This window comes from Sciurus carolinensis, chromosome 7, assembly GCF_902686445.1.
Source record: "Sciurus carolinensis chromosome 7, mSciCar1.2, whole genome shotgun sequence".
Classification (NCBI taxonomy): Eukaryota; Metazoa; Chordata; class Mammalia; order Rodentia; family Sciuridae; genus Sciurus; species Sciurus carolinensis.
Window position 1 is genome coordinate 112,379,342 of NC_062219.1, and position 24,399 is coordinate 112,403,740.

General features: G+C 49.3%; 1 protein-coding gene across 21 annotated transcripts; it reads right to left on the reverse strand.

The window, feature by feature from the left end:
- Tjap1 (tight junction associated protein 1) lies at positions 1 to 24,373 on the reverse strand. Of its 21 annotated transcripts, none has more exons than XM_047559052.1 (12): positions 24,323 to 24,373; positions 23,702 to 23,846; positions 14,020 to 14,149; positions 7,379 to 7,476; positions 6,525 to 6,650; positions 4,959 to 4,987; positions 4,020 to 4,181; positions 3,740 to 3,806; positions 3,470 to 3,499; positions 2,633 to 2,740; positions 2,433 to 2,516; positions 1 to 1,730 (listed from the first exon to the last, which is right to left on the reverse strand). In XM_047559052.1, exons 5-12 carry the CDS (start codon positions 6,621 to 6,623, stop codon positions 636 to 638), a joined length of 1,674 nt encoding a protein of 557 aa, XP_047415008.1. In that variant the 5' UTR covers positions 6,624 to 6,650; positions 7,379 to 7,476; positions 14,020 to 14,149; positions 23,702 to 23,846; positions 24,323 to 24,373; the 3' UTR covers positions 1 to 635. The 21 variants fall into 21 exon arrangements, with proteins under 21 accessions (XP_047415008.1, XP_047415014.1, XP_047415013.1 ...); XM_047559058.1 differs by having other exon boundaries at positions 23,735 to 23,846; positions 24,323 to 24,364; XM_047559057.1 differs by having other exon boundaries at positions 23,735 to 23,846; positions 24,309 to 24,358.
- Positions 24,374 to 24,399: the final 26 nt, after the last annotated feature.

Below are 24,399 nucleotides of genomic sequence, written 5' to 3' on the forward strand. Positions count from 1 at the left end.
CATACCAGTAAAATAGTTTTATTTGCTTTTAAAATAGTCATCATTGTGAAATTTCCCAAAATTGGGAGTAACAGTCTAGAGCCAAGGTTAAGAACGGGGCCAGGCCTCACCCAGAGCCCAGTTTGAGGCCCCTAAAGCTACCCTCCCTTCTAGAGGGAAGGAGGAAACAGCTGAGGGGAGCCCTGAGTCAGTTGCTCTGTCATCCCTGGGCCCAGCTGGGCCAGGCCCCTTGAGGGCAGCAGCTTGTACAGAGGAAAACTGGTGAGAATCAGAAATTAAGAGGTTAATAACCCCAGTAATACCCCTCAAAACAACCAAAGCTCATGAATATAAAAGGAGGATGGAAGATGAACACTGATGAGCTCCTGCTCCTCAGAACAGCCCAATTTGAGCTGGTTGACTGGAGGAAAGGACTTGAGACCCAACTGCATGTTACCTTTGGAAAATAAATATCCCAAGAAGAAAAGGAAAAAAATCATGAATGAGGCAAGCTGGTGCCAATGTCAATGCAGCTGAAAGGCCTAGTGGGGCCTCTCTCTCACACAGGGAGCAGAGCCATGTAGGTGTGGGAAGGAAGAGTTCAGGGCCTAGGCCTTCTGTAGCCCAGTGTGTCGTCAGCAAGAAAGCAAGTGGGCCTAGCTGAGCAGGGTGCCCTGCTCTTGGGCTTGGGTCAGGCTGTCCTTGCGGTGAAGGTGGTGCACCCCCATTCTTTTGGGACTGCGCTGGGGGCGGCTAGAGCTGGTGAGCGGCCAGGCCCTACCCTCAGTGTGGGAAGTGCCAGGCCCTTCTATGCCCCTATCAGCAGGCAGCAGGCTCTGGCACTCTTCTTCAGGGCTGATGGGCAGGTTCAACTCTTCTTCCTCCTCCTCCCTGGAAAAACCAGAGTCAGGTTCTGTTGGCAGCAAAAGCCCACTCTCATCAGGTGGGGAATAAGGTGCTGGAACCACCTCTCTGTCAGCAGGGTTAAGGGCAAAATGGCGCTGCAGTTCAGGGAGTGCATCGCGTCCAAAGGCTGTGCGCTGGACCACAGCAGCAGGTGGTGGAGTGCGGTCCACAAATGCGCGCTGCCAGCTGGCTAGCAGGTCCTCTTCAGAGCTGGCTGAGCTGGCCGGGGTGCTGAGCGTTGGGGGTACTGGGCTGGGTTGGTGGTGGGGCGAGGCCTGGGCTGAGGGAGGGCTGCTGGGCAGAGGGCTGGGGCGGGCCCGTTCACTCCCCTCCTCCACCAGACTCAGAGAAATGGCCTGGCGGGTAGCATAAGTGCAGTTGGGCAGGGGGCTGTTACGAGGGATCCGAACCTTATCTTCAGAGAACTCTATTACCTTGCGGCCAGGATACAGTGGGTGTGGTGGAGATGGAGTAGGGTATGGGCTCAGCTTCTCAATGGCTGGCAGGGGTAGCTCCTCCTCTAGGGAGCCGCCTGCAGTACCCAGAGAGCGGCACTCCCCATTGGGTTGGGGGGTGGGACTTCCGGGGGCTGGGGGACTGGCTGAGTCACCAGGAGCACTCCCACTCATGTCCACATGCACAAAGACATCCTCAGCCAAGGGGCGCCCAGTACTGCCTGACTGGGCTGAATTCAGCAGTAAAGACTCGGGCTTCTCCAACACTCGGGCAATAACCGAGGTAGGCACCACAGCCCCTGGGGTCAGGCTAGGAGCAGGGCCTGGGCTGGCAGCCTCTTGCCCACTGTGCAGATGTTTCCGAACCATGTCCTGTAGCTCACAAGGCAGCTGGGGCAAAGGAGCAGAAGAAGAGAGATGTGAATGATTCCAACTGAAGACAGCTCGAGTCATAGCAAAACTAATGGCTACCACAAATAGTAGCACTGTGTGCTCAACAAACTTTCTCCTGTATAACCTCATTTTACGGATAAATAGGTTGAGTAAGTGTAAAATAACTTGAAAATTTTGATTAACACAGCCAGAATGTGAACCCAGATCTATTGCTAAGACTTATGTGCTCTCAAATTTCTATCTCCCCCACCTCAGCAGTGGCTTCTATCCAAGTCAGACTTCGGTTTGGAGAATCTATTGATCAGCACCCCTAGAAATACCTTTACTTCTGCAGGCTGCATCAACCCTGGGCCTGAGGCTCTTGGGTCTAGAGTTTGCCCCCCAGGGTGATGGGATCAGGTGGGTCTAATCCTTTCTCAATACTCATGGCCATCCCCTCCTTCCTGCATGGTATCCTCAAACTGAGTCTCCGTCTCTGGTTGCAGAAATAACAGCACTAGCCCCAGCACTAGTGATGGGCAATGACACAGGGGACACCAGCAGGGCTTGCTGGTTTGAGGGGCAACATGGAAGCAAGAAGGCAAATTAGAAAGGGGGAGTTAGAGACACGAGGATGGAGACAGGTGCAGACACTGGGGTGTAAGCTGTCCTAAAAAGGCTGGGATGGCACTGGCCAAGCAAGGGGTATGCCCTACTCACATCAGCGAACTTGTGGTTACGGAAGTGTGACTTGTTGCACTTGAGGAGCTGCACAGCCAGGTTGCAGTCCAGCCGGTACCGCTCCTACAGACACAGACCTGCTTCAGAGCCCGGCCTGGCCATGCCCAAGGGAGTAGGGCTACACCAGGACAGAGCCAAGCAGTCAGGAAAGGCCCTCTGAGCAGGTGAAGCACACGTACATTGAGCTCCTCTAACTTGTTGATAGTGTTCTTGGCATCCAGCAGCTTGTTGGTCAGCTCCACAATCTCCCAGTCAAGTGTCTTCCTATCCATCTCAGCCTTCTTGATCTGAGGCACAGAATTGTGATAAACCTAATCCAGACCCCAATGGCCCTTCCTCCCCTCCACTTCCTTCCAGCCCAGAGACACGAGGCCACAGGTGCTAGGGCAGCCAAGGCGGACAGAGCAGACAAATGATGGACAGACAGAAGGAGACTGGACACCTCTCCTGCTCTCCCGGTTGGCTGTGGGTAGGGCCACATGGGCCCAGGATGGAGGCAGTGTAAGAACTGTCCATTCACTGAGGAAGTTTGAGGGGCTCTAGGCACCAGTCCAGGCAGTTGGTACCTTAGAGACAGTAACTGCAACCAGAGGGCTAAGCCTGTGTGCAGCTATTTCCAGGATGGGGCTAGAAGAGGGAGGTGGGTTGGGTGGCAGCTGGGATGCCTGTGAGATTAGCTGATTGGGCAGGGAGGGAGCTGTAGGTTCAAAAGTAGCCTTCTGATCTTCAGTTCATGGACTGGATCTACAGCCTCCCCTCCCATCAAACAGCCTCGGCCTGCTGTCACTGCAGCCAGGAAGTAAGTATTTCGTGATGACATCAGTATCTGCCAGAGCCACAGGCAGAAGCCCCAACCCTCTTCCAGTAGGGAGGCACTGACAACCAAATGAGCCTCACACAGGGAGAGGCAAGGGGTGGGTGCACTCGAGGGGTAGAAGAAAATAGCTAGGACCCCCCAATCCCAGAACTTGGCTGAGGCCAGGGCAAGGGAGAAAACACACAAACTCAGACGCAACTGCAAAAATCCAGCTGTGGCTAAGAGAGGCCTGAGAGGAGAGTGCAGCAGCAACGGTGGCAGCATGAGGGGGGAGACCGGGAGAGAAGAGAAACAGTGTGAGCGTTAGGACAGTCCCGACTTGCACAGCACACTGCGGTTCCCTCCCCACCACTCTCCCACTCCAATCCCTCCCAAATCCCAGGGCAGAATGGCATTTCCCTGGCAAGTCCTGGCCCCCTGCTACACTGTGAGCACAGTGCCAGCCAGATCACCCTTCTGGACACATTACCAGTGTATGCAACTTGTCCTCCAGCTCCTGGTTGGTCCGCTGGGAAGCAGTGTAACTGTTCTGCAGCCTGGAGAGGGATACAGGCAGACACCTGGTCAAGATCCAGTTTTTCAGGCCCTACTCAGCTCCTCCTCCTTGGGATCTTGGGCAAGCCAACTTCCTGGAACCTCTCTCAGAACATCAATTTTCTAATCAGAATCAGGTGATCTCTGAGGCCTCTTCCACTTAATCTCATACAAACACAAAAGATGCTCATGTGTATCAGGTCCCTCAATCATACCTGCGAAATTTGTCCTTAAATTTGTCCAGCTCCTCTCGGCTCTGGCCTAGCTCCAGCTCCAGGCAGTCTTGCCCAATTTCCAGCTCACGCTCCAGGGCTTCAGTGCGTCTGGTGGCAGAGGCCAGACGCCGGCGAAGTTCTTCATTCTCCTGCTGCAAAAGCCTGGGGTGCAGGATGATATGGAGGGGCATCAGAGAGGGAAGAGCCAGTCCTGGAGTTCCAGGTGGAGCTCAAGAAAGAAGGTGAAGGATGACGTGAGGACAGGCAACTGAAAGCAGGGGCATTCCTCGAGCCTCAGCTCAAGTGGAAGGCAGCAAGCTCCACAGGCCTGCTGGGCCTGAGAACAGTCTGAGTTGGGATAGTGAGGGAGGCAGAGAGAATGAGACGGGACACTCCAATCTCCTGCAACTATTACAGAAAAAAACCAGGAAAACAGGACAGAATTGGATAGGCAGAGCTCCCAACCTGTCTCTTGTTACCAGCCAAGCCAGGCAGCCAGCCACCAAACCCCCCAGCTCCAGTTTCCCCACTGCACAATCAGGCTTCTCCATTATTAATCCCTTGGAAATCCAGCCCAGCACTGCCCTCCTCTCCAGGGGCCTTGTGTGGCTATCAGAAAGGGCTGTGGGGAGGCAGTTGGCACAAGAGATCATTCTTTTCTCTCTGGACAGGACTGGGGAGAGGACCCTTGGCAAGAGCAGGGCTGCTCAGACCCATTCACCACTTTGTTCCAGGTTCTCTGGAATCCCACGCAACAAAACCCCTTTCCCAGAAAAAAAAAAAAAAAATCAAGCCTCCTCCCAAAGTCCCTAAAACACCCCATCCCAACGTTTACCTCTACCCACCTAATCCAAGGAAAAGTCTGACTGTACCAGTAGCCTAACCTGGAGCTAAGAGGAACAGTCAAGACGGGCAGTATTACAGGCAGCAGATACTCACTTCATTCTCTCTGCATCAGTCAGCGACTCCTGAGCAAAAAAGAACATAAGCTTGAGGCTTGGCTCTGGACCACTGGCCTCCTAGATGGGCTCCTCTCCAAACAACCCTGGAAAGGGCCATGTCGAAAGTCCCAAAGATTCTCACAGAAGAGAGCTACACGGCCTTCTAGAGATGAATGCAATCCAGTAATGCCCAGGCAAGCCTAGATTACTCTTTCCTGTAAAAGCCAGAAGACTCCAGAACTCTTTCCAACCTTCACCCTTAATCCTAAAGCAATTTTCAAATGGATCCTGGTACCCATGCTACCTCTCCTCAGGAGGGAACCTCTCAGCTGTCCACTGGGTTCCTCATGGGCCCTGCCTCCACATAAGCATGGCAGACCTTCCAGAGAAGTGAAGAAGTCAAGCCAAGCTACAGAAGAGTTCTGAGTGCTGGCAAAGTCCTCTCAGCCCTCTGTGGGGAAGACAAGGGCAGAATCAGGATGTGAAGGCTCAGGAGGAATAAGTGCATGGATGAAGGACAGCCTTTGGGCTAATCCTGATTGAGAGGATGTTTTTTTACCTCCTTCCCTGTCTTCCCCAAGTTCCCACTGCAACTATAAAGCAGAGCAGGTAAAGGCTACAGCAGGAACAAAATGTGAAGAGCCTAACTCTTCACATGGACCTAACTGCATCAGAACTGTAGTCATGGGCAAGACAATGAGGTGGATGGCCCAGATCATGGACTCTGGAGTCAATGACACCTGAATTTGACTCTGTTCCACTGCATACTGGTTATATGACCTTAACCTCATTGAGCCTTATTTCCCTCACCTATAACACTGGGGGATGCCTACCAGGTGGCACCTAGAATAACAGCTGGCATTTTTATGTAATGCTCCCTGAACTGAAAGGGAAAAATAATGGCATTTTTTCCCCAGTGGATCATAGTACACCTGACGCTCAGCATCTGTTGAATTTCAAGTCCTTTAAATATGTTCCCTGCACTGCGACAGGGTGGAGGCATGGCAGCAAGGTGAAAAAACCACTCCAACACTCGCCTCATCCTCTCAGGAGGCTTCACAAAGGAGGACAGCCAACCTGGAGTATATTTTGCAGTTGACTATATGCCTTCTAAGAGCACAGCCTGGACCTAACAGTTCCTGGCAAGAAGTATATGTTTAGTACACATTAGCCAAACAAAATGAAGCTGGAGAAAGGGCCAGAATTCCTGGTGACCATGAAGAGCAGGTGCTCTGGTTGAATGGCTCTCTTCCACTATAGAAGGCTAGAGAGTCTGGTGGGCTGCCTCTTGCAGGGTGAATAATACTGTATGGAAACACTCCTGTTGAGCTATGAAGGCTCTGGGGTTCCCTGACATATGAACATATGGTCCCCCATGAGGCTGCACTGCCCCTACCAGCACTTCTGCACTAGGAAACCCCAGGCCTGTTCAACAATGCCACACTCTCGGCCCAACTCGGGGAACTAGTAGCTCACATGAGAGAAGTCAGTCAGACAGATACCCAGCCTCAGGGACATGCTCTTGCTCCCAAAGTCCCAGGACTGGGGTACCAGTCTTGCTGACCTCCTGCTCCAGCCGGGACCCAGGAATTTCCAGCCGCAGCTCCCGATGCTCCGGTGGTGCCTTACGGTAGGGTTTCTTGGCAGGGGCTGCACTGGTCATTCTGGGAGGTATGGGCTCCTCCACCTGCTGAAGGGAAGCCAGGAAGGAAGAGCCTCAAAGATGTGGTTAAGACGTCTTTGGATTGAGAGGGAAAAATAATGATCAAAGGGGACATATACTGGAGCCAACATAGGACGATAAGCCTGGGCCATTGTTTGGGTCATTAGAATAAGGGCTGGACTTTGATAAGTTGGTCCCCATAAGTCAGGGCAGTGCTGGGGGATGGGACCTGGGTTCAAAAGAGAACAGAAAGGTGGGAAAGGCAGGGCCCAAGGCCTGGACACCAGAACAAGTGGCCCTTGCTGTAAAAGTGGGGTAGGAACTCAAGAACAGTCAACTGCTTTCCCTTGTAGGTGGAGGGGACTGCGGAGGGAAAACTGTTCTCTGTGTACATGTTTCCTCAACTCTAAACTGGCTATGAGCAACAGCAATTTCATATGGTTGTTGTAGAGATTATCTAAAGCACTAAGAACACTGCCCAGTTGTTAATAAATATTCAACAAATGCTTACTTTTTTAAAACACTGTAAGCAGACACAAGGATTTGAGGATGTTCACCCAACCCAGGCTCCTTGGTTGGGGTCTCGAAGTTTGAGGGAGCACCCTAGCCACTACCACTGAAGGTCAAGCCCCTCTGGCCTCTGCCACTCTCTTTTCACCAGCTTCCACCAAATCTGGACACCTGCCTGCCCCCTCACCTACCAGCTTCCCTAGAAGAGAGCCAAGTGAGGGAAACAGTCCTTGTCAGGAACATACCGTGTGTTCGTCGGCAGCTCTCGCCGATCCGCTGTCTGGGAGTTAGCCCTCTGCTCTCCGCATCCCACAGCCCCTCCACTTCCTCTAGCCAAGAGCTCCTGAAACCAGAGAAGGAAAGAAAGTGGAAACCAGGTGTCAGCGCCCGTCTGTCAGTGCCACAGGCCTGCCTGCCCAGTCCAGGACATGGAAGGCTCCAGAGAAAGCCAGGCAAGGACACTGAACAGTGGGTCGGAAGGAGAAGTGGTAGAGGCAGAAGATGACTGAGGCACTGGATTCCTCCTTTCTCCAAATAAGACACATCTCTGTACACAAGTTCATGGTCTCAGCCTACCATGTACCTGGCTCTGGAATAGGTCTGGTTCTGTCCTGTCCCTATCCCCACCCTATGGCTGTCCTGTTCATCTCTCAGAGTCTGGAAACAAGAGATCTATAGAACATGCTTTACAATGAATAACTCCACGAAAATGCCTAGCAGAGCTGTAAGAAGATGGGCAGAGAAGATGCTGGAAAGGGAGCTCCTGGAACTGTTTTTCACAAGGAGACTAAAGATCATTTCTGGGAAATGGTGGTCAACAGACTTGGCAATGAGGAGAGGTAGGTTCAAGAGATAAAATCTGAAAAGCAGTAATTTAGACAATTTTGCTCACCTCCTTTCCCTGAGGACATCTAGCAAATATTTGGAGAAATTTTTGGTTGTCAAAACCTGGAGGAGGGGTGTGCTACTGGCATCTCGTGGGCGGAGGTCAGGGATGCTGCTAATCATCCTACAATGCACAGGACAGCCCCAAGAAAGCATTATCAACACGAAAGGTCAGTCGTGCTGAGCCTGAGAAACACTGCTGCAGAAAACCCCAGTAGGGGAGTTGAGACCTCTGGGTTCCAGACTGAGAGTTGCTTTGGCACACTGAGGAGTCCTGGCTAACTCCCTTCCTCAATGCATAAACCTGCTCTGCATCTACACAGATGAGGTCCTCTCTAGGTTTTGTGGTCCCAAGATCTGCCCACTGCCCTTCCTGGCTCCCACCTGTAATAAGCTAGGCAGCAGCATGGGGGCAGCAGTCACCACAGTGATCCATGGAGGTAGTAACCTTAGGTGGCCTTCTGGGCATAAAAACCAATCTCTTCCCACCCCCATCAACCTAAACAGAGCTGGGGGCAGAGGGAAGCCTTGCAGGCTAAAGCATGTGCTCCTACTGTCAGGACATGTCTTGGCCATAACTCCAAAAGGGCCTGGGGCAGGAAGAATGGGGTGGGGGCAGGGAGGGCGGGAAAGCAGTAGTCTCCCTTCTGTCTGGTCCCTCGTCTGGGGTGTTGGGAGGAGCTGGGGTGTGGCAGCACAGGCACGAGCCGCCAGCCTCCGCCCCTCTTACAGGAGTCAAAACATGTCCCCACAGGGCATAGGCAGCATACTCTGTTGGGCTGACTCCCTGCACAGGAATCCAGGCAGGCCTGAAAGGACAGTACATTCCTGGAGTGTGGGGGAGCAAACAAGTCACTACCACATGTCCCCTGAGGCTGCCCCTCCAGAGGCCGTGGGGTTTGGGTTCCCAAGGCCTGAGGAGAGGCCTACAAAGTACCAAAGCAGCCTAAATACCTGGGCTCTGATACTCGGCGGGTATACGTGTGGGTGTGCTTATGAGTTGGAAAGCCACAGGGCCAGGGACATGAGAATAAGGGAGCTAGGCAGTTGAGAGCTTCTAGAAACTCCATGGAAGGCTCCTGGGAGTTGGTCTCTATTTCTCCCTTCTTTTCAGAGGAACCATGTCCCTCCTATTTTTATCCCCTCTTCCTCCTTGGTCAGCTAAGGAGCCCCTCTCACCCGAAACATTCCTTTCTCTGTCCTCAGTCTCTTCTTCACTTTCCTACCCTATTCCTGCCAAAGCCCACACTGTCCTCTAGATTCCAGGTACTTGTGTGAGTGGTGGGGTGGAAGCAGGGGAAGGGAGGACATCAACATGCTCAGGTACCAGGTAACTTTACCTGTGAGCAGAGCCGCCTCACTGCAGGTCCCACACATAATGCAGCTCATCCTGCCTCATGACCTTAAGTCCCTACTCCTGGGCAAGAGCACACATTTATTTCCAAGGCTTCCCTAGCTAAGAACATCTGGCTTGCTGAATAGAGCATAGTGTGGATGCAGCTGACAGTGAGATGAGCAGTAAATGCAGACAGGGACTTTGGGGGTGGTGAGAGGTTGTTCTCTCTCAGCCAGGGTCTATTCTCTTCAAACATGCCAGTCATAGGGAAGGGAACACTCCCAACCAAGGAAGCAGGAAGTAAGCCCATGGGGGAGACGATCCACCAGGGTACCTGCAGTATTCCCTAACCCAAGTCCATCAGGGAGATCTGTGCCACTCCCTGCCCCTTGTCCATAAATACTAGGGCATGTTGGGACACCAGGCCCTAGCTCCAACTCCTGAAATCTGCTAAGCGCCCCAGATTCAGCTCACAAGAGGCTCATAATTCTGGCACTAAAAAGGAACACAAAGGGCCTGGCAGCCCACTCTTCTGTACTGGAGAACAGACTCAAGGAAGAGTGAGAAACAGCTGGAAACCAGGTTCCCCAAGCTGGGAGAAGATAAAAGGGATGAACTGGGTAACTGGATGGCACTGCCACCAGGAAGACTCAGCTACCAGCATGGACTCCACTGGCCACATCTCCTTCATCCAAAGGTTCTCCAGGTTGCCCTGGAGTGTTTAATCCTAAGGAGGACTCCCAATCCTATGGGAGGTCTCCAGGGAAAGCAGCTGGACAACTGAGAATGGGTCAAGGGCTGGGACAAGTAAGCTGCAGCCAAAGGCGGTCTCTGGGGCCTCTTGGCCTCTAGATGCTGAGTGGGGCTCCAGGCACCACCAAGAAAATGGTCTTCTAGAAGGTCGGGCAATGAATAGGGTAGAGTCCCTCTCCTATCCCCACCCAACCCACCTGAGCCTCAAGGGAACTGGGGCAGATGACTCAGGATGTGGGGCTACCAGATTGTGCTGGGTCTGTATTATAAGAACAGCTATGCCCTCGGAGAAGGGCTGAGGCCTTTCCAGGTGGAAACCCTGGCTGACCCAGCCTGACTTGGGGCACCTTCGGATGGACCTGCCAGCACTTTGAGGGAGACATCCAGGGTAGCAGCTGCCCCTCCTCATCCCCTGAAGGTGAAGCGAGCAGGAAAGAGGCTCTCCTTGTCCCTCACCACCCCTATTCCATCCCTCCTCACCTCAGCTCCACCTCCTGCCTCTGCTTCACGGCACTCATTCTTCACTTACTCAAAATCAGTTCGGAAGGAGAGGGTACCTCATATCTGCTGGGGCCTGGGTGGGGGATGGGGGTGATAGCTTTCTAATTGCCATGTTGCAATCTGCCGCCTGTTGCCGCCTGCCCTGTATTAAATACCTTTCCCTGATTACAGCCCATGGGGCACGATTAGTTGCCTTCAGAGAACAAAGTCTACTTTCATTAGAAATGGGACTCAGCACGCACAGAGAACCTGCACTATGAACCCACTGAACAGCTGAGCAGAGTACAGAGATAGATGGAAGGCGCGACCTGTATCAGAAGCTGGCTGAGCAGTATTCTTTACTCAAAGGACAAAAAAGTATGCCAAGCTTCACTCTAACCAGAAGGGAATCACACCTGCCCCCTTTTGTGGATGTGTGCATATGACTGGGGCTTCCAACGTGGCCAGAGATGGCTGCTGCTGGAGACAGAGTGGGACAAGAGAAAAATCTCTTCAGAATTCCAACGCTATCAGAACCCCTATCCTTGCTACTCCTCCCAGCAAACACCCTCTCAGGAGGCAAGAGCAAAAAGGTTCCAATCCAAGAGGTACAGATGCCCTCCCACTTCCTTCTGCAGTCCTTTCTGGGATCTGTCCAAGAAGGTTACAGGAAAGGAAGGGAGGTCTGAATATCCAATTTTCTGCCTGCTGAGGATTCAGAGACCACCCCCACATTGACCCAGGAAAGAGAGACGAACAAATCCACAATGGATGTGGCTTTCTGGATTTTCAGCCTTCCCCCTTTGAACATCTCCAGCTCCCCCAGAACATCTCTGCACTACCAGAGAGCACAACTCCACTGACCCACAGGGACCAACTGGCTCCCTCCTCCCCACATCACCAACACCTCCTTTAAGATATTATGCCCCAACAGTTTATCTGGGTTCAGGGCATTTCTGAATCTACTGATAAGCCTTTCTGCTCACAGATATCAATAAATCAAGCAAGTAAAGGGTCAATGAACCCAATCTTCTGACTCAGGGAGGGTTCACACATCTCCACAAAAATCACGAGTTCCTCTTCATAATTCAAGGAAAGTCCGATGAAGGCTAGTAATTACTGCTTTTGAAATGAAAGGAAAACCCAGCCTTATTGCAGAACATGCCAGGTGTGCTGTGTGCTGCCTTTTCCCCTTGGAACCAGCAAGAGATAGATAACACCAGTCCTTCTGAAAGCCCCTCATCAACCACTAAAACACAACTAGTCTGATCACACAGGGAATGGGGCCGACTCAGGGGGTGCCCTGAGTCTTAAGCCTTGACATAGAATGAGAGTTGTGCACCTTTGTGGGGCAGGACGACGCTTGCCACAAAAGCCTGTTTCTTGGCTGTTTCTTCAGCCTCTGAAATTCAAGCTCTGCCTCCAACTGAAGCCCCAAAACAAACCACCACAGTGAAAGGGCCAGACCTGTGACTAAGAGACCTAACAGTGCCCTGTGGATTGCTTCTGAAGATCCCCACCATCCTGTGCCACAATATAGTCCCTCTCCAGCTGGACCACCTGTGAAAGGTAGAACAGTCCCCCAGCATGGCAAGCAGATCCTAGGAAAGCTGGGTTCAGCCACCCCCAGAAGTCTCCCCCTGGTGTTCCTCCCACTTGCCAGCAGCCCCCAGTTTCCGGCCTGCAGCTGTTCCTAAGATACATGAGCAAAGCCCTCAGCAATCCTGGGCGCGTGGCAGGCAGGCAGCCAACAGCTCACAGGGTGGGGCCTGGGCAGAGGTTCTGCTCTGGGTATATGACTAGGCTAGAAGATGCCAGTCTGTGCCCAGACCAGCTCTTCTGCTTCTTCAACAACTATGCCTACCACCCCTCTGGGCAAGTACAACCTCACCCTCTTGGGACCAGCTGCCTGCAGTCCTGACCTGGCCCTCTGCCTACTCTAAAGTGAACAGACTGACAAGGTTTTGAAAGTCAAAAGGACAGTAATCATTTTGCCCCAGAATAATCCCGAGGACTCAGCACTCGTGCTAGTGACCTGTGAGAGCTCACCTGGTTCCCCGCCTGAGCAAACACCTCAAGTTTATCCACCTGACCTCTTAGCTAAGCACACACTTAATAGGAATAAAAGAGCTAAAGGCTTGATGATGGTCCAAGGTCCCCACAACAAAGGGAGGACCAAAAAGTCCCCAATTTCATAGTCAGCACTTGACATCAGACTCCAAGACTTCTCTGTATGAGTGTCCCTAAACCATGCCTCAACTCCAGGGCCATTCTGCTTTCTTGGTCAGAGCCAGGTCCCAAACCCCTCCAGCTTGCTAATTCCCTGCACCCCCTCCCATTTACACACACCCACCCCAGCTATTAGTCAGGTCCCTGCTTTCTCCCTCCCACCCCAACAGGAACAGAAGCCATCTCAAAGGCCTGAGGGTCGCCAGCTCCTCTGGTCAGCCTGCCAGCACTACACTGCCTCCAGAGCCTGGAAACAGTCTTCCTAAAGAGCTACCTGTGCGGATCAGCAGAGAGCACCAGGCAGCTGGCCTTTCCCGATACCTCCAGAGCCCTCTTACTTTCTCAAGCCTGGAGGAAGAAAGGCCTTGGGTGCCAGTCTGCACTCACCAGTCTCCCACTGAGGCCAGGACCTTTTCTGGGCCCAATGTGGAGTCCAAAGCCAAGTCCTGCCTCTGTCTGGCTGAGGCGCCCTTCCCAGTACTTCTCGGCTAAAGTCCACCTGAAGCTCCAATTGTGGAAATAGGCAGGGGCCCCAACTCCGCCCACTCCACCTCCCAAAGTGACAGTTGCCAATGAGAGCTTCGTCTCAGAGAGGTACCTGGTTCTGGGTTCCAGCTTTCAGTTGAAGGAGCTTTTCTCTTCTGCCCAGGGGCATCCCCAGTGCCAGGCTAACATTCTACTCAACCTCTCCACCCAGAAGAGAACTTGGCAGCTAATCCTAACTTCTTATCCTACTATGAAAGTAATGGAGACACTATCCAACCTTCTGCTCCTGACAAAAGGAGGAAATGCTCTGGTCTGGACAAAAAGTACCTTTCCATCTAGCTCCAGCTGTGCATGATGCAGAAGCAGCATGGTAATCAGGGGGTAGCTCAAACCCTGGGGTGCTAAAAGCACAGACTGAACAGAAACTCTAACCAATTCTGTTCTGAGAGAGAACTGAGCACAGTGCTGAGGGGAGTGGGAAAGGGGTGCTGGAGTCCAGCAGCAGGCAGGCAGGCAGATGGGCAGGTGGTGTACACAGGACAGCTCACTGTCCTGGCCATAAAGGGGCACATCCCAACCCACAGCTGGCAGACTGGGATAATGGGAGATGGCACCAAATAAGTTGAGGAGAGGAAGCAGTTGGGCTGGGGGGAAAATGAAGGAGAGACACTGCCAGTGACACCCCAGGGTAGGTTAGCTGTCCAGGGTCAGACTCACAGGGTTAGTGTCTTCTCCCCAACCAGCCAGCTTTCCCGGTTAGCGCAGTTAGTGACAGACTCATGGCAGACGCCCTCCAGGCACTCCATATAAACAGACAGCTTGGTTTGTGAGCAGCCCAACTCCGGAGCTGCAAAGAGAGAGCAGAGGAAGGGCCAAGCTGTGTGATGCCCACAGGTGCACACTGCACTCTCCTGCGTATTGCAGAACCACCTGTGGATTCACTACCACAGCCTTCGGGTTTTTGTGCCACCCATAAAGCATGCCAGGTGAAGCAGAGCACTCTGCCTCAGGCAACCAGGGAGTTGGGCTCACTGACCCAGAAAGAAAAAAGCGAGGCACTGTGATGCATGCCTCTAATACCAGAAATTCAGGAGGCTGAGGCAGAAGGATCACAAGTCGGAGGCCAGTTTCAGCAACTTACCAAGACCCTGCCACAAAATAAAAAATAACAAGGGCTAGGATACAGCTCAGTGGTAGAACATCCCGAGGTTCAATCCCCAGGATCCCCCAAATTTTTAAACATAAAGAGAAAGAGAAGACACCTATTGTAGAAGGGAACACAGCTCCCAGTCTCCCTATTCCTTAATCGCTGATGCCAGGCTGCAGACTCTGAATGCTGGGTTGTACGAACAAAGGCCCCACAGCTGCAGCTGCCACCCAGGCCTGTGCCAGCAGAGTGCATCCCACTACCTCCCACAGGCTCTGAGGGAAAGGGCTGGGAGAGAACCAGCTGAGGACCAAAGGCTGTGACAAGAGCTGTATGTGACAATGGAGTAGTGTGTGACCCAGCCCAGAGCAGGACCAGGCAAGGGAAAGGATGGCACACTGCCACTTTACAGTTCTGAGAGGGCCAGGAGGATAGCACTTCCCAGGGAACCAGCCCAAAAAGAACCTGCAGAGTGAGGATGAAGGCTACAGCCAGGCTCCCCAGACTCCAGGAGGGACTATTCTCCCCTCTCAGAAGGAGTAATGCAGAAAGGGGCTAGTTTGCCCATCACAACAAGCCAGAGAACAGCAGCAACTCTTTCCTGAAACTTCCAGAAACACCACGGAGAAAGTGACACATCCCAGTTTAGGAAACGCAAGACAAATGCCACCACAGCAGTGGAGTCATACAGGATGTGTCCTCTGGGGCGGCAGGACAGGAAATCTATAGCATATATTCCTGCAAACACAGGGAAAGCCAGGAAAGGGGTTCTCTTCCCTGTTCTTGGAAACCCTGTAGGCTCTGTGATAACCAGGGGAAAGGGAAAAACAGTAACCACCCTAACCCCACATGTGGGCCTGTCCTTCTCCCAAGCCTAGGGTCAAGATTCAAGCAGGTAGGAAAAGCCTCCAATAGGCTCCCCAATGGGCTCCTTAACTACAATCCCAGAGCTCAAAACAGCCAAGCATTACGTAGACAAGAGACAACCATCTATAAGAGACACAACTCTTCTATAGGCCCTAACCGCTTTCCTAGTCTCATGAGAAAACCCATGTACTGACAGGCAACCTCCAGAACCTGCACCCATAAGAACTGTGAAAAACGCCAGTGGGGCAAGGTTTGCTTTCAAATGTGGAGGCAGCACATGACCTGGATAATTCAGTTTTAGAAGTGAGGGCCTCTTGTTGCACTAAAATCAAATAATTTTTCTCTTTTCCTAGTCAAAGATAAAAGAAATGAGGGAGAGAGACATGCACAACACGGGAGGCCTGAAGTCCACATTGCTAACCAACAATGCAGTCCCACTCTTGAACTCATAGCCAGTCCAAGAGAAACCTGGTCCTTCTTGTATTTATTTTCTTTTATTTTATTGGTATTATGGATTGAACCCGGGGTGCTTTACCACTGAGTGACATCCCCAGTCCTAAATATTTTTATTTTGAGGCTAAGTTGCTGAGGCTGGCCTCAAACATGTGATCCTCTTGCCTCAGCCTCCTGAATTGCTGGGTCAGCGGTGTGTGCCACCATACTGGCTAATGAGATCGGGTCCTTCTGAAACCTAAGGCACACAACACAATCCAGTCCGGTTGGCTCAGTTGGCTCGCGCAACCTCCTTTCAGATCTGCAAACAAACAATGCAGTTTACCACTCCTGCCAAGACCCATCAGCAAAGAAATGCCACTATGCAATGCACACTCACACACTGAGGAACTCAGGGGAAATTTCTTCACTTCGCTTTTAGCTACTGGTTTTATCCTTTTGATTCATCTGGGCATTAACATAAGTTGTAGTTGGAGCTGCGGCTGTAGCTCTGGGCTGTAGCTCAGTTGCAGAGCGTGCTTGCCTAGTGTCTGTGAGGCACGATCCTTAGCACCACATAAAAATAAAAAAAAATAAAGGCATCTGTCCATCTACAACAACAACAAAAAAACTTTAAAAAAGGTTGTAGTTAACTCCGGCTCTAAGCAGGGAGCACACTATCCATACAACTAAGCAGGATGCAGGCGGCACTGAAAGGCCTTAAAGAGTAACAGAGGATGCCAGCAAGACTTTTTAGGACATGCTAATTAAGAAAGAAAAGCTACCCCCTTTTTTAACCCCTTCCTGCTGGCATAGAAGCCTGTCATTAGCACATAAAAAAGCTAAAGGGGGAGAGAGCTGAATCCAAGCACCTGGCAGATTATTTAACCACATGAATTCAATGCTAGAAAATAATTAGTAACACTATTGTTAACAGTATCACCTTTTGTTTATGCAGGACCTTCCTTCCTGAGCTCAAAAGGCTTTGCCAGAAAGATCTTGTATACTTTAATCTCATCCAGGAGGATGGGCTGGGTCATGCAGGAGAGCTCAGCACTAATTACCTAGGACCTAAATGCTCAGCCTTCAGTAAGACCTTGCCCATAAGAAGCTGCAGAGACAGATTTGCACTACAGTGAGGTGAGTGCTTTGGGATCACAGAGATGCAATCGGCTGGGGCAGGGGTTTGAGGACGAAACAAGAAGGCAGCCCTGTAGAGAACTCACACTTCTTCCTCATCTCACTGCAAGCTCACACTGGAGTACTACCTGGTATTATACAAATAAGAGTTCTAGCAGGCCCAGAGGTGCATGTGCATGCCTGTAATCCCAGCTACTAGGGAGGCTGAGGCAGGAGGATCTAAAGTTCAAGGCCAGCCTGGGCAACTCAGTGTGGACAGAAGAGACAGTTAATAAGAGGTTTAAACCTCTGCAAACAAATTCCTTTGATATTTGCTGGGGACTGGTGCCCTAAGGACTACCCCCCAACAACTACATTAGAAACAAAAAGGCAAAGAATGGATTGTGACTCTGGATTACAAATCCTATTCTTGCAGGGGATCTCAGTTAAGCCTGTTCCATGGCACAAGAAGACCATCAAAGCCTTCAGAAAATTGGGGCCAAGAAGCCTGGCTTCCTCAGTGCCTGCATGTGTTCCATCAGTCTCACCCAACATTTTTCAGTCCATAAAGTATCAAGGAACATGGTCCTGAAACACTCCATCCAGTCATCCACGGCATGCAACCTTCTGTCTAACCAGTCTTAATTATATTATGAACACACGTCTACTAGTCTTACTTGTATCCACAGGTCACCACCAACCAGGACTGGGGAAAGCAGCACATTGTGATCCTTCCCAGAAGACATCACAGCACAAGAGATGGGTAGACACACCAACAATCTTATTTTGCATAGGCTGCTCCCTGATGGTATTCCCAGGCTCATCTTTGTTACTGCTTCATAGAAAGAAGAGTATCTCAAATTCACCCCCAACTCAAAAATGTTTCTGGCTGGGCTGGGGCTCAGTGACAGCCCTTGCTAGCATGTGTGAGGCACTGGGTTCTATCCTTAGCACCACATAAAAAATACAACAAATAAAATAAAAGCATGCTGTCCATCTACAGCTACCAAAAAAAAAATAGTTTCTGGTTACATGACAGAAATCAAAAGGCTTATTCTAGCTTGAATAAAACAAAGCCTTTTTATATCCAACAGTTTTCCAAAATGGGATTCATTCATTCAACAAATACATACCGAGTATCCTTTATATGCCAGGTACCATGCGATGTGCTATGACCTCATTATCTCTAATATTCAATAATCCTGCAAAAAAGACCACAGCACCTTAATTGTATAGAGGAAAAGACCAAGAATCCTACTGGTTGAGAAACTTGCCCAAGTCAGGCACGGTGGTGAAGTCTATAATCTCAGGAAGTGTGAGACCCTGTCACAAAATAAAGTTTTAAAAAGGGGACTAGGGATGTAGCTCAGTGGTAGAGCTCTCCTGGGTTCCATCTTCAATACCACAAAAAAGAAAAAGAAAAAAAAAAAACTGGTTAAATGTACGACTGGTTAAATGACCACCAGGATTTCAACAGTTCTATTCGGCTCCAAAATCAGACTATCACACTGCTCATAACCCCTCCTGTACCAACTCCTCCACCCAGGATCAGGAGAGTTCCTACTCTGCAGGAGATCAGCCTAGTGAAAGAGACAAACAGGACTCACAGTTCAATATGGTGCCAGAACAGAGGTTCAAACCTAGTGCTGCTGGGGGTCAAGGAAAGGAAAGCAAGGAAGGCTTCTCATGGGAGAAGACAAAAGAGCTGGGTCTTAGAAAATGAGCAGTTTGAGACAGAGGTGAGTATTGTGGATTGAGCAAGGTACACAAGCAAAGAGGATGGCCATCACAAGCTGAGGAACAGTGAGGAATTTAAGAGCTCTAAAGCACAGGGCAGATGAAGTGGAATGGCAACAATTCATTTTAAAGGACTGGGTTTGGGCCAGAATGTAAAGGGTCTTTTGCCTGGCGAGATCAAGAATATGAACTTTAACTTAAATAAGGGAGAACCCACAGTATTTCTAAGGAAAGAGGGTTTTTTGTTTGTTTCAAAGGCAGAGAGGTTTATTTAGGAAGCAGATAAACATCCAAGGGAGAATATGCATTATCTTCAGAGTGAAAAGTCAAGTATTTTTAATAGGAAAGTAATTTTGACAGCAGCATGAAAGACAGACTGGAAGGAGAAGAGAATGACTACCATATTTCAATCATTCTGCATTTACCACGATATAATAAAGTACCTATTAAATGCCCAGTACCATCCTAAATGCTAGAAATACAGTAGTAAATGAGACACAGTCTCTGTTCTCACAGCATTTACCGTCTTGTGAAAAGCAGACAAGTAAACAGGCAAATAAGATACAGCATTAAGTGTAAGAAGCAAGTACAGAAGAGGGGCACTAAAGGTAAGTGGGATACTAAAGAAAATGTTTTAGTCAGGTTTTGTGTTGTGTGACCAAAATTGTTCTTGACCCAACAAGAACAACTTAAGAGGAGGAAAATTTTATTTGGTGCTCACAGATTTTAGAGGCCTCAGGCCATAGACGACTGACTCCACTGCTCTGGGCCCAAGATGAGGCAGCACATCACGGGGGAAGGGCAGGGCAGCAAGGAAGTAGAGAGAAGGGAAGGGGCCACAGGGAAGATGCACCCTTCCAGGGCATTCCCTCAGAGACCCACCTTCTCTAACCATCGGCCTACAATTACCACCCAATCGGTCCATTCAAACTAGGATAGGATGATTAGGTTACAGATCTCACAATCCAAACATTTTACCTCTAAACATTCCTGCATTAACAGGACACTGTTAATGGTGGACACTTCATATCCAAACCATAACAGGAAGAGATGTTTTAAATTGAGACCTGAAGGACAAAAAAGGTAAAGGGACCAGAGGGAAGAGGTCAGGAAATGCAGGCAGTAGCACCAGTGTGCACAAGAACCCAGAAGCTGGAAATAATAAGCAAAGCTCAGAGAGCTGTTAAGAAGATGGATCCAGATGAGAAATAAAGGCTCAGGTGCAGAGATCTTTGGCACTCCAATTACAGTTGTAAAGAAGAAGAAGGAATTAGTTTCAAAGATGATGCCTGAACAAGGGCCACTCTGAGAAGAAACTGATTTACACAACAGAAATGGTATAAGGGGGGCTGGGGAGATAGCTCAGTCAGTAGAGTGCTTGCCTTGCAAGCACAAGGCTCTGGGTTCGATCCCCAGCACTGCAATAAAAAAAAAAAAAAAAAAAGAAAAGAAAAGAAATGGTATAAGGGGAAAGTGACTCAAAATTCACCCGCTCTCACCCTGTGATTCAATTCTTTGCTAAAATGTGACCTGAATCCAGAAAGTCTAAGGATGTCTACTAAAACACACAGGTGTACTCTATGAAGATAACACATTTCAGCACCATGACTTAGGACACTACCCTGGGATGCATGGCTCCTAAGTTAACAGAGGAAGGGAGCAAGACCAACAAGATGTCATTTGCCTCTCAAAATCACAGATGCCGCAACAAATAGAAAAGTTCACTAGAAGCCTGGGTCAGAGTTCCCAGGGAAAGCCCAAAGTCCTGGGCCCCCAACTCCCCTGAAATCTGGTTAAGACAACCAGAAGCATAGCCTACTCTGATAGCAGGGTAGAAAGACATTTACTGAAGAAAAAGATGGGCCTGAGGGCATATTAAGTAGACAGAACATGACTCAGAAGAAGAACAGGTCTTAAATACAGGAAAGGAAAGTCAGTCAATCAAACCTTGGGCACACCTCTGCCCCCAGGCTGCACGCAGCCTCCTGCCTTGCTAAAGGGAAAGAGAGTTGAGCACTGCCAGGGTCATTATCAGACAACAGAGGCTTCAGCAGAAGCACATCTGTTTTCCATTTCACCTTATGCTGAATGGAGGAAGCTGTTTAAAATGCCTCCTTTTTTTTCTCCTGTGTAGGTTGCTATTTGCTATTTTTAAAAGAAAGACTACAACTAGACTGTCTATGAATTTAATGCCGTGGAAGTGCTCCTATCAGTAATCAGTCAAAAATAAACCTTATGTTGGCATCTTATTACCCCCACCCCAGCCTCTTTTAAGGCACGCTTAGAGTGGATTTGAGTCTGCTCATTCAACCCAGGCCCACGGTTTTCCAAAGGGCAGTCACCAAGTTGAATCATGAACAGAGAGACCAGATTTGGCTAACACAGCAATGCAGGCTCCTTTCACCACTTTCCCTGCACCAGTTATTATTTCTGAGAAGAGGGCTGTGATGAAGAACTTGGACCTCCCCACCAATGAAGTTTTAAATTAACCAATTAAGTTTTTCACTATAATACAGGTATACATCTAACCATCAATACAGACAAACAGGAACCAGGATATAGGCAAACAAACGAGAAATACAAATTGGCATTAGGCATATTAAAAGTTAACTTCACAGCACAGGTTGCCCATTGTCCCAGCAGGAGGATGTTTAACCCAAGAGTTCAAAGCCCAGAAGTTATTGGCTAGCTGGGCATCATGGCAAGACGCCATCTCAAAAAAAAAAAAAAAAAAAAAAAAGCTAGCTGGGTACCTTGGGACACGCCTATAAACCCAGCAACTCAGGAGGCTGAGGCAGGAGGATTGACAATTCAAAGACAGCCTCAGCAACTTAGCAAGCCCTCAAGCAACTTAGTAAGATGCTGTCTCAAAATAAAAAATTAAAAGGCCTTAGATGTAGACCAGTGGTTAGTGCCCCTGGGTTCGAGGTTCAATCCCCAGTATCAAAAAAAAAAAAAAAAAAAAAAAGTTAATATCATACCAATCAAAATAAAAAAGTAGTTCAATTGCTGCAGACAGATTGCCTAGGTTCAAATCTCAGTTCTGCCACTCACTAGCTGGGTAATCTTGAGCAAATTCCTTAACCACTCTGTGCCTCCATTTTCTCATCTATAAGGTAGAGATAACAGTATCTACTTCATGTGGTTCACAAAAATTAGTTAAGACATGTAAAGTGCTTACAATAGTGCCAGACACACAGAATGTGCTTGATAAGCACTATTATTATCACTCAGCTGCAAAAACAATTCCATAGCCCCCACAGCTTCAAACAGGAAGTCACTGGCATTTTAACATCACTCTAAATAGCTTAATAAGAAAATTCTCACTACACCAAAAATCTATACTATTCAAAAGCTGTGCCTCATCTCTCTAACATCGGCTAGCAGCCCAAACCAGTACAGATCCTTCATAGAGACAGCAGGTCCAACCATGAAGCAAAAATTAGGGCTTAGTTCTGAACAGCATAACAATTAATGCTCACGGAGTGTTAGGCACTGATCTAAATACACTAATGTATTCACTTATTTAATGCTCACAATGACCCTGTGAGATAGGTACTCTTACCATCCACATCGATCAATGAGAATCTGAAGCATAGAGAACTGAGCAAATAATAAAGGCTACATAGCTACAAACTGCTGCCAGAATTTGAACTGAGCACTCTGGCTCTAGAGGCAGTTCTCTTTAAATCTTCACCACGCTGTTCTTGCTGATTACAATTTCCAAGGAGGCATCCACAAATTGCCTTCATAAAAAGAAAGTTCTCAACTTTTTAGACATAGAAGTATGACTAAATATCATCAGTTCCTCATATAGCTGAAGGTTTTGAAGCTGACCAAGTAATTGTGATTTGTGGTGTTCTGAGTAAACTTTTGGTGGAGAGTGGGGTGTACAGAGAGCAACAGACTGATAGTGAGAAGTTCGAGATTAAACCAGACCAATCATGAAGCAGATGCTGGTCCTGAAGCAGGCTTCAGTAAAAAGCCTGCTCCCAACTACATCTTGAGCATAACAATAGGGCACCAATATCCAATATCAAGTCCTCTATCTCTTAGATCATGTGTAGTTCAGCTAGTGAAACTGCTGAACTTTCACTAGTGAAAAACTTTTTTTTTTTTTTTTAAGTTTGATGGAGATAATACAAAGAAAAAGAAAACTACTAGAAAGGACAAGCTCCACAATCCTTTCCTTTCTTTACCTCAAAGGTCCATCTGTAAAGCAGACCTCAAGGAATCTCAGAGATAGCGAGATGATAAAATTCCCAGAAATTTACCTAGGCAGTTAGACCCCTTACCATAAGCTCATTCAGGTTTCTTCTCCCTATTTCCAAACTGCCTTTCCCTCACCTCTGACAACACTCTCCCAATCCACTTCCCAAGGAACGCTAATAAACCCTTCTTACCACAAGTGCAAAAGCAGACATATAGCAAGAATGAATTCAGGCCTGGCGCAGTGGCGCATGCCTGTAATCCCAGCACTCAGGGGACTGAGATAGGAAGATCGCAAGTTCAAAGTCAGCCTCAGCAACTTAGCAAAGTCCTAAGTAACTCAGCGAGACCCGGTCTCTAAATAAAATACAAAAAAAAGGCTGGGGATGTGGCTCAGCAGTTAAGCGCTCCTGGGTTCAATCCCTGGTACAAAAAAAAGGAATGAATTCAGGACCTGGCAACAGCAGGTATTTAAATGGTCAGTGAACAACATCAGGAATTTGTTTCCTCACGTCTCCCAATCATCTGTTATCCACAAATCACTTCCGGGCAGAATGTCAAACTGAAGGTGTTATGGGGAAACAGAAGAAACTGTGTAGGAAATTGCTTGTGAGAGGGATGTGTTAGAATACTTTCAGCCTGATCTTTAGGTCCTTGCCCAGAATTCCTTGCACAGATGAAGGCACATAAGGCTCAAGCCTAAACCATCTCTCAAAAGGCAAGGTGAGATCTAAGCAAAACACCAACTTAGGGACCACACACACAAAGAGCAACCTCTACAGAAGAGCAGCCCTCTCAGATTATATGATTCTCAGCATTATTCCAAGCCCATGGATCCTCTCCCAGGGAGTGTACCAGTCAGAAACCTATCACTGGAGGACACCTTACCCGCTCTGGGATTGGGCTGAGGCAAGCCCCTACCTCTTCTTTCCAGGCAGGCAATGTGATTTCTTCCAGTCCCTGGGGACCCTCAGTCTTCAGCTGAAATTGGGGCAGATGCTGCTATAGGAGCTGTAGAAAGGCTGATCTAAGCCTGGAAGAGGGTCATTCGACTGACTTTAGTTCCCTCCTTAGCAACCTCTCCAGCATCCTCAAGAACTCTCGTCCACCCTTCTGTAATATCCCCCTTTACTAGGAAGAAATCTTTCCCCTTCCACTGGCCTGGTACAGTCAGGCCTTGATCCCACGCTCCAGTCTTTACTCTCGATTAAGAAATTCTCTTCCAATTCTTGACTCTGCTTCCCTACGACCTGAACCACACCTATTTCTGGCTCCCCGGCCCCAAACCCCTCACTTAAGGCTACCTCTGGATTCTAGGCCCCCTCCCCTCCGCCCCATCTCCTTTTTTTGCTTCACCGCCAACCTTCCTCCATTCCATCTCCTCTTCCCCACCCCGGATCTGGTCCCTATTCTGAAACTACTCCAAGCTGGGGTCCCGCGTTATCCCGCTCCAACTCTAGCCTCTCAGCCCGACTAGTCTAATCCCACAACAAACTTTCCGCCGCTGACCGCAGCATTCAGGACGCCATCTTGCCGCGGGGCAGGTCGGGTAGTGGCCGGGGCAGCGGGAATCCCCACGCACTAGG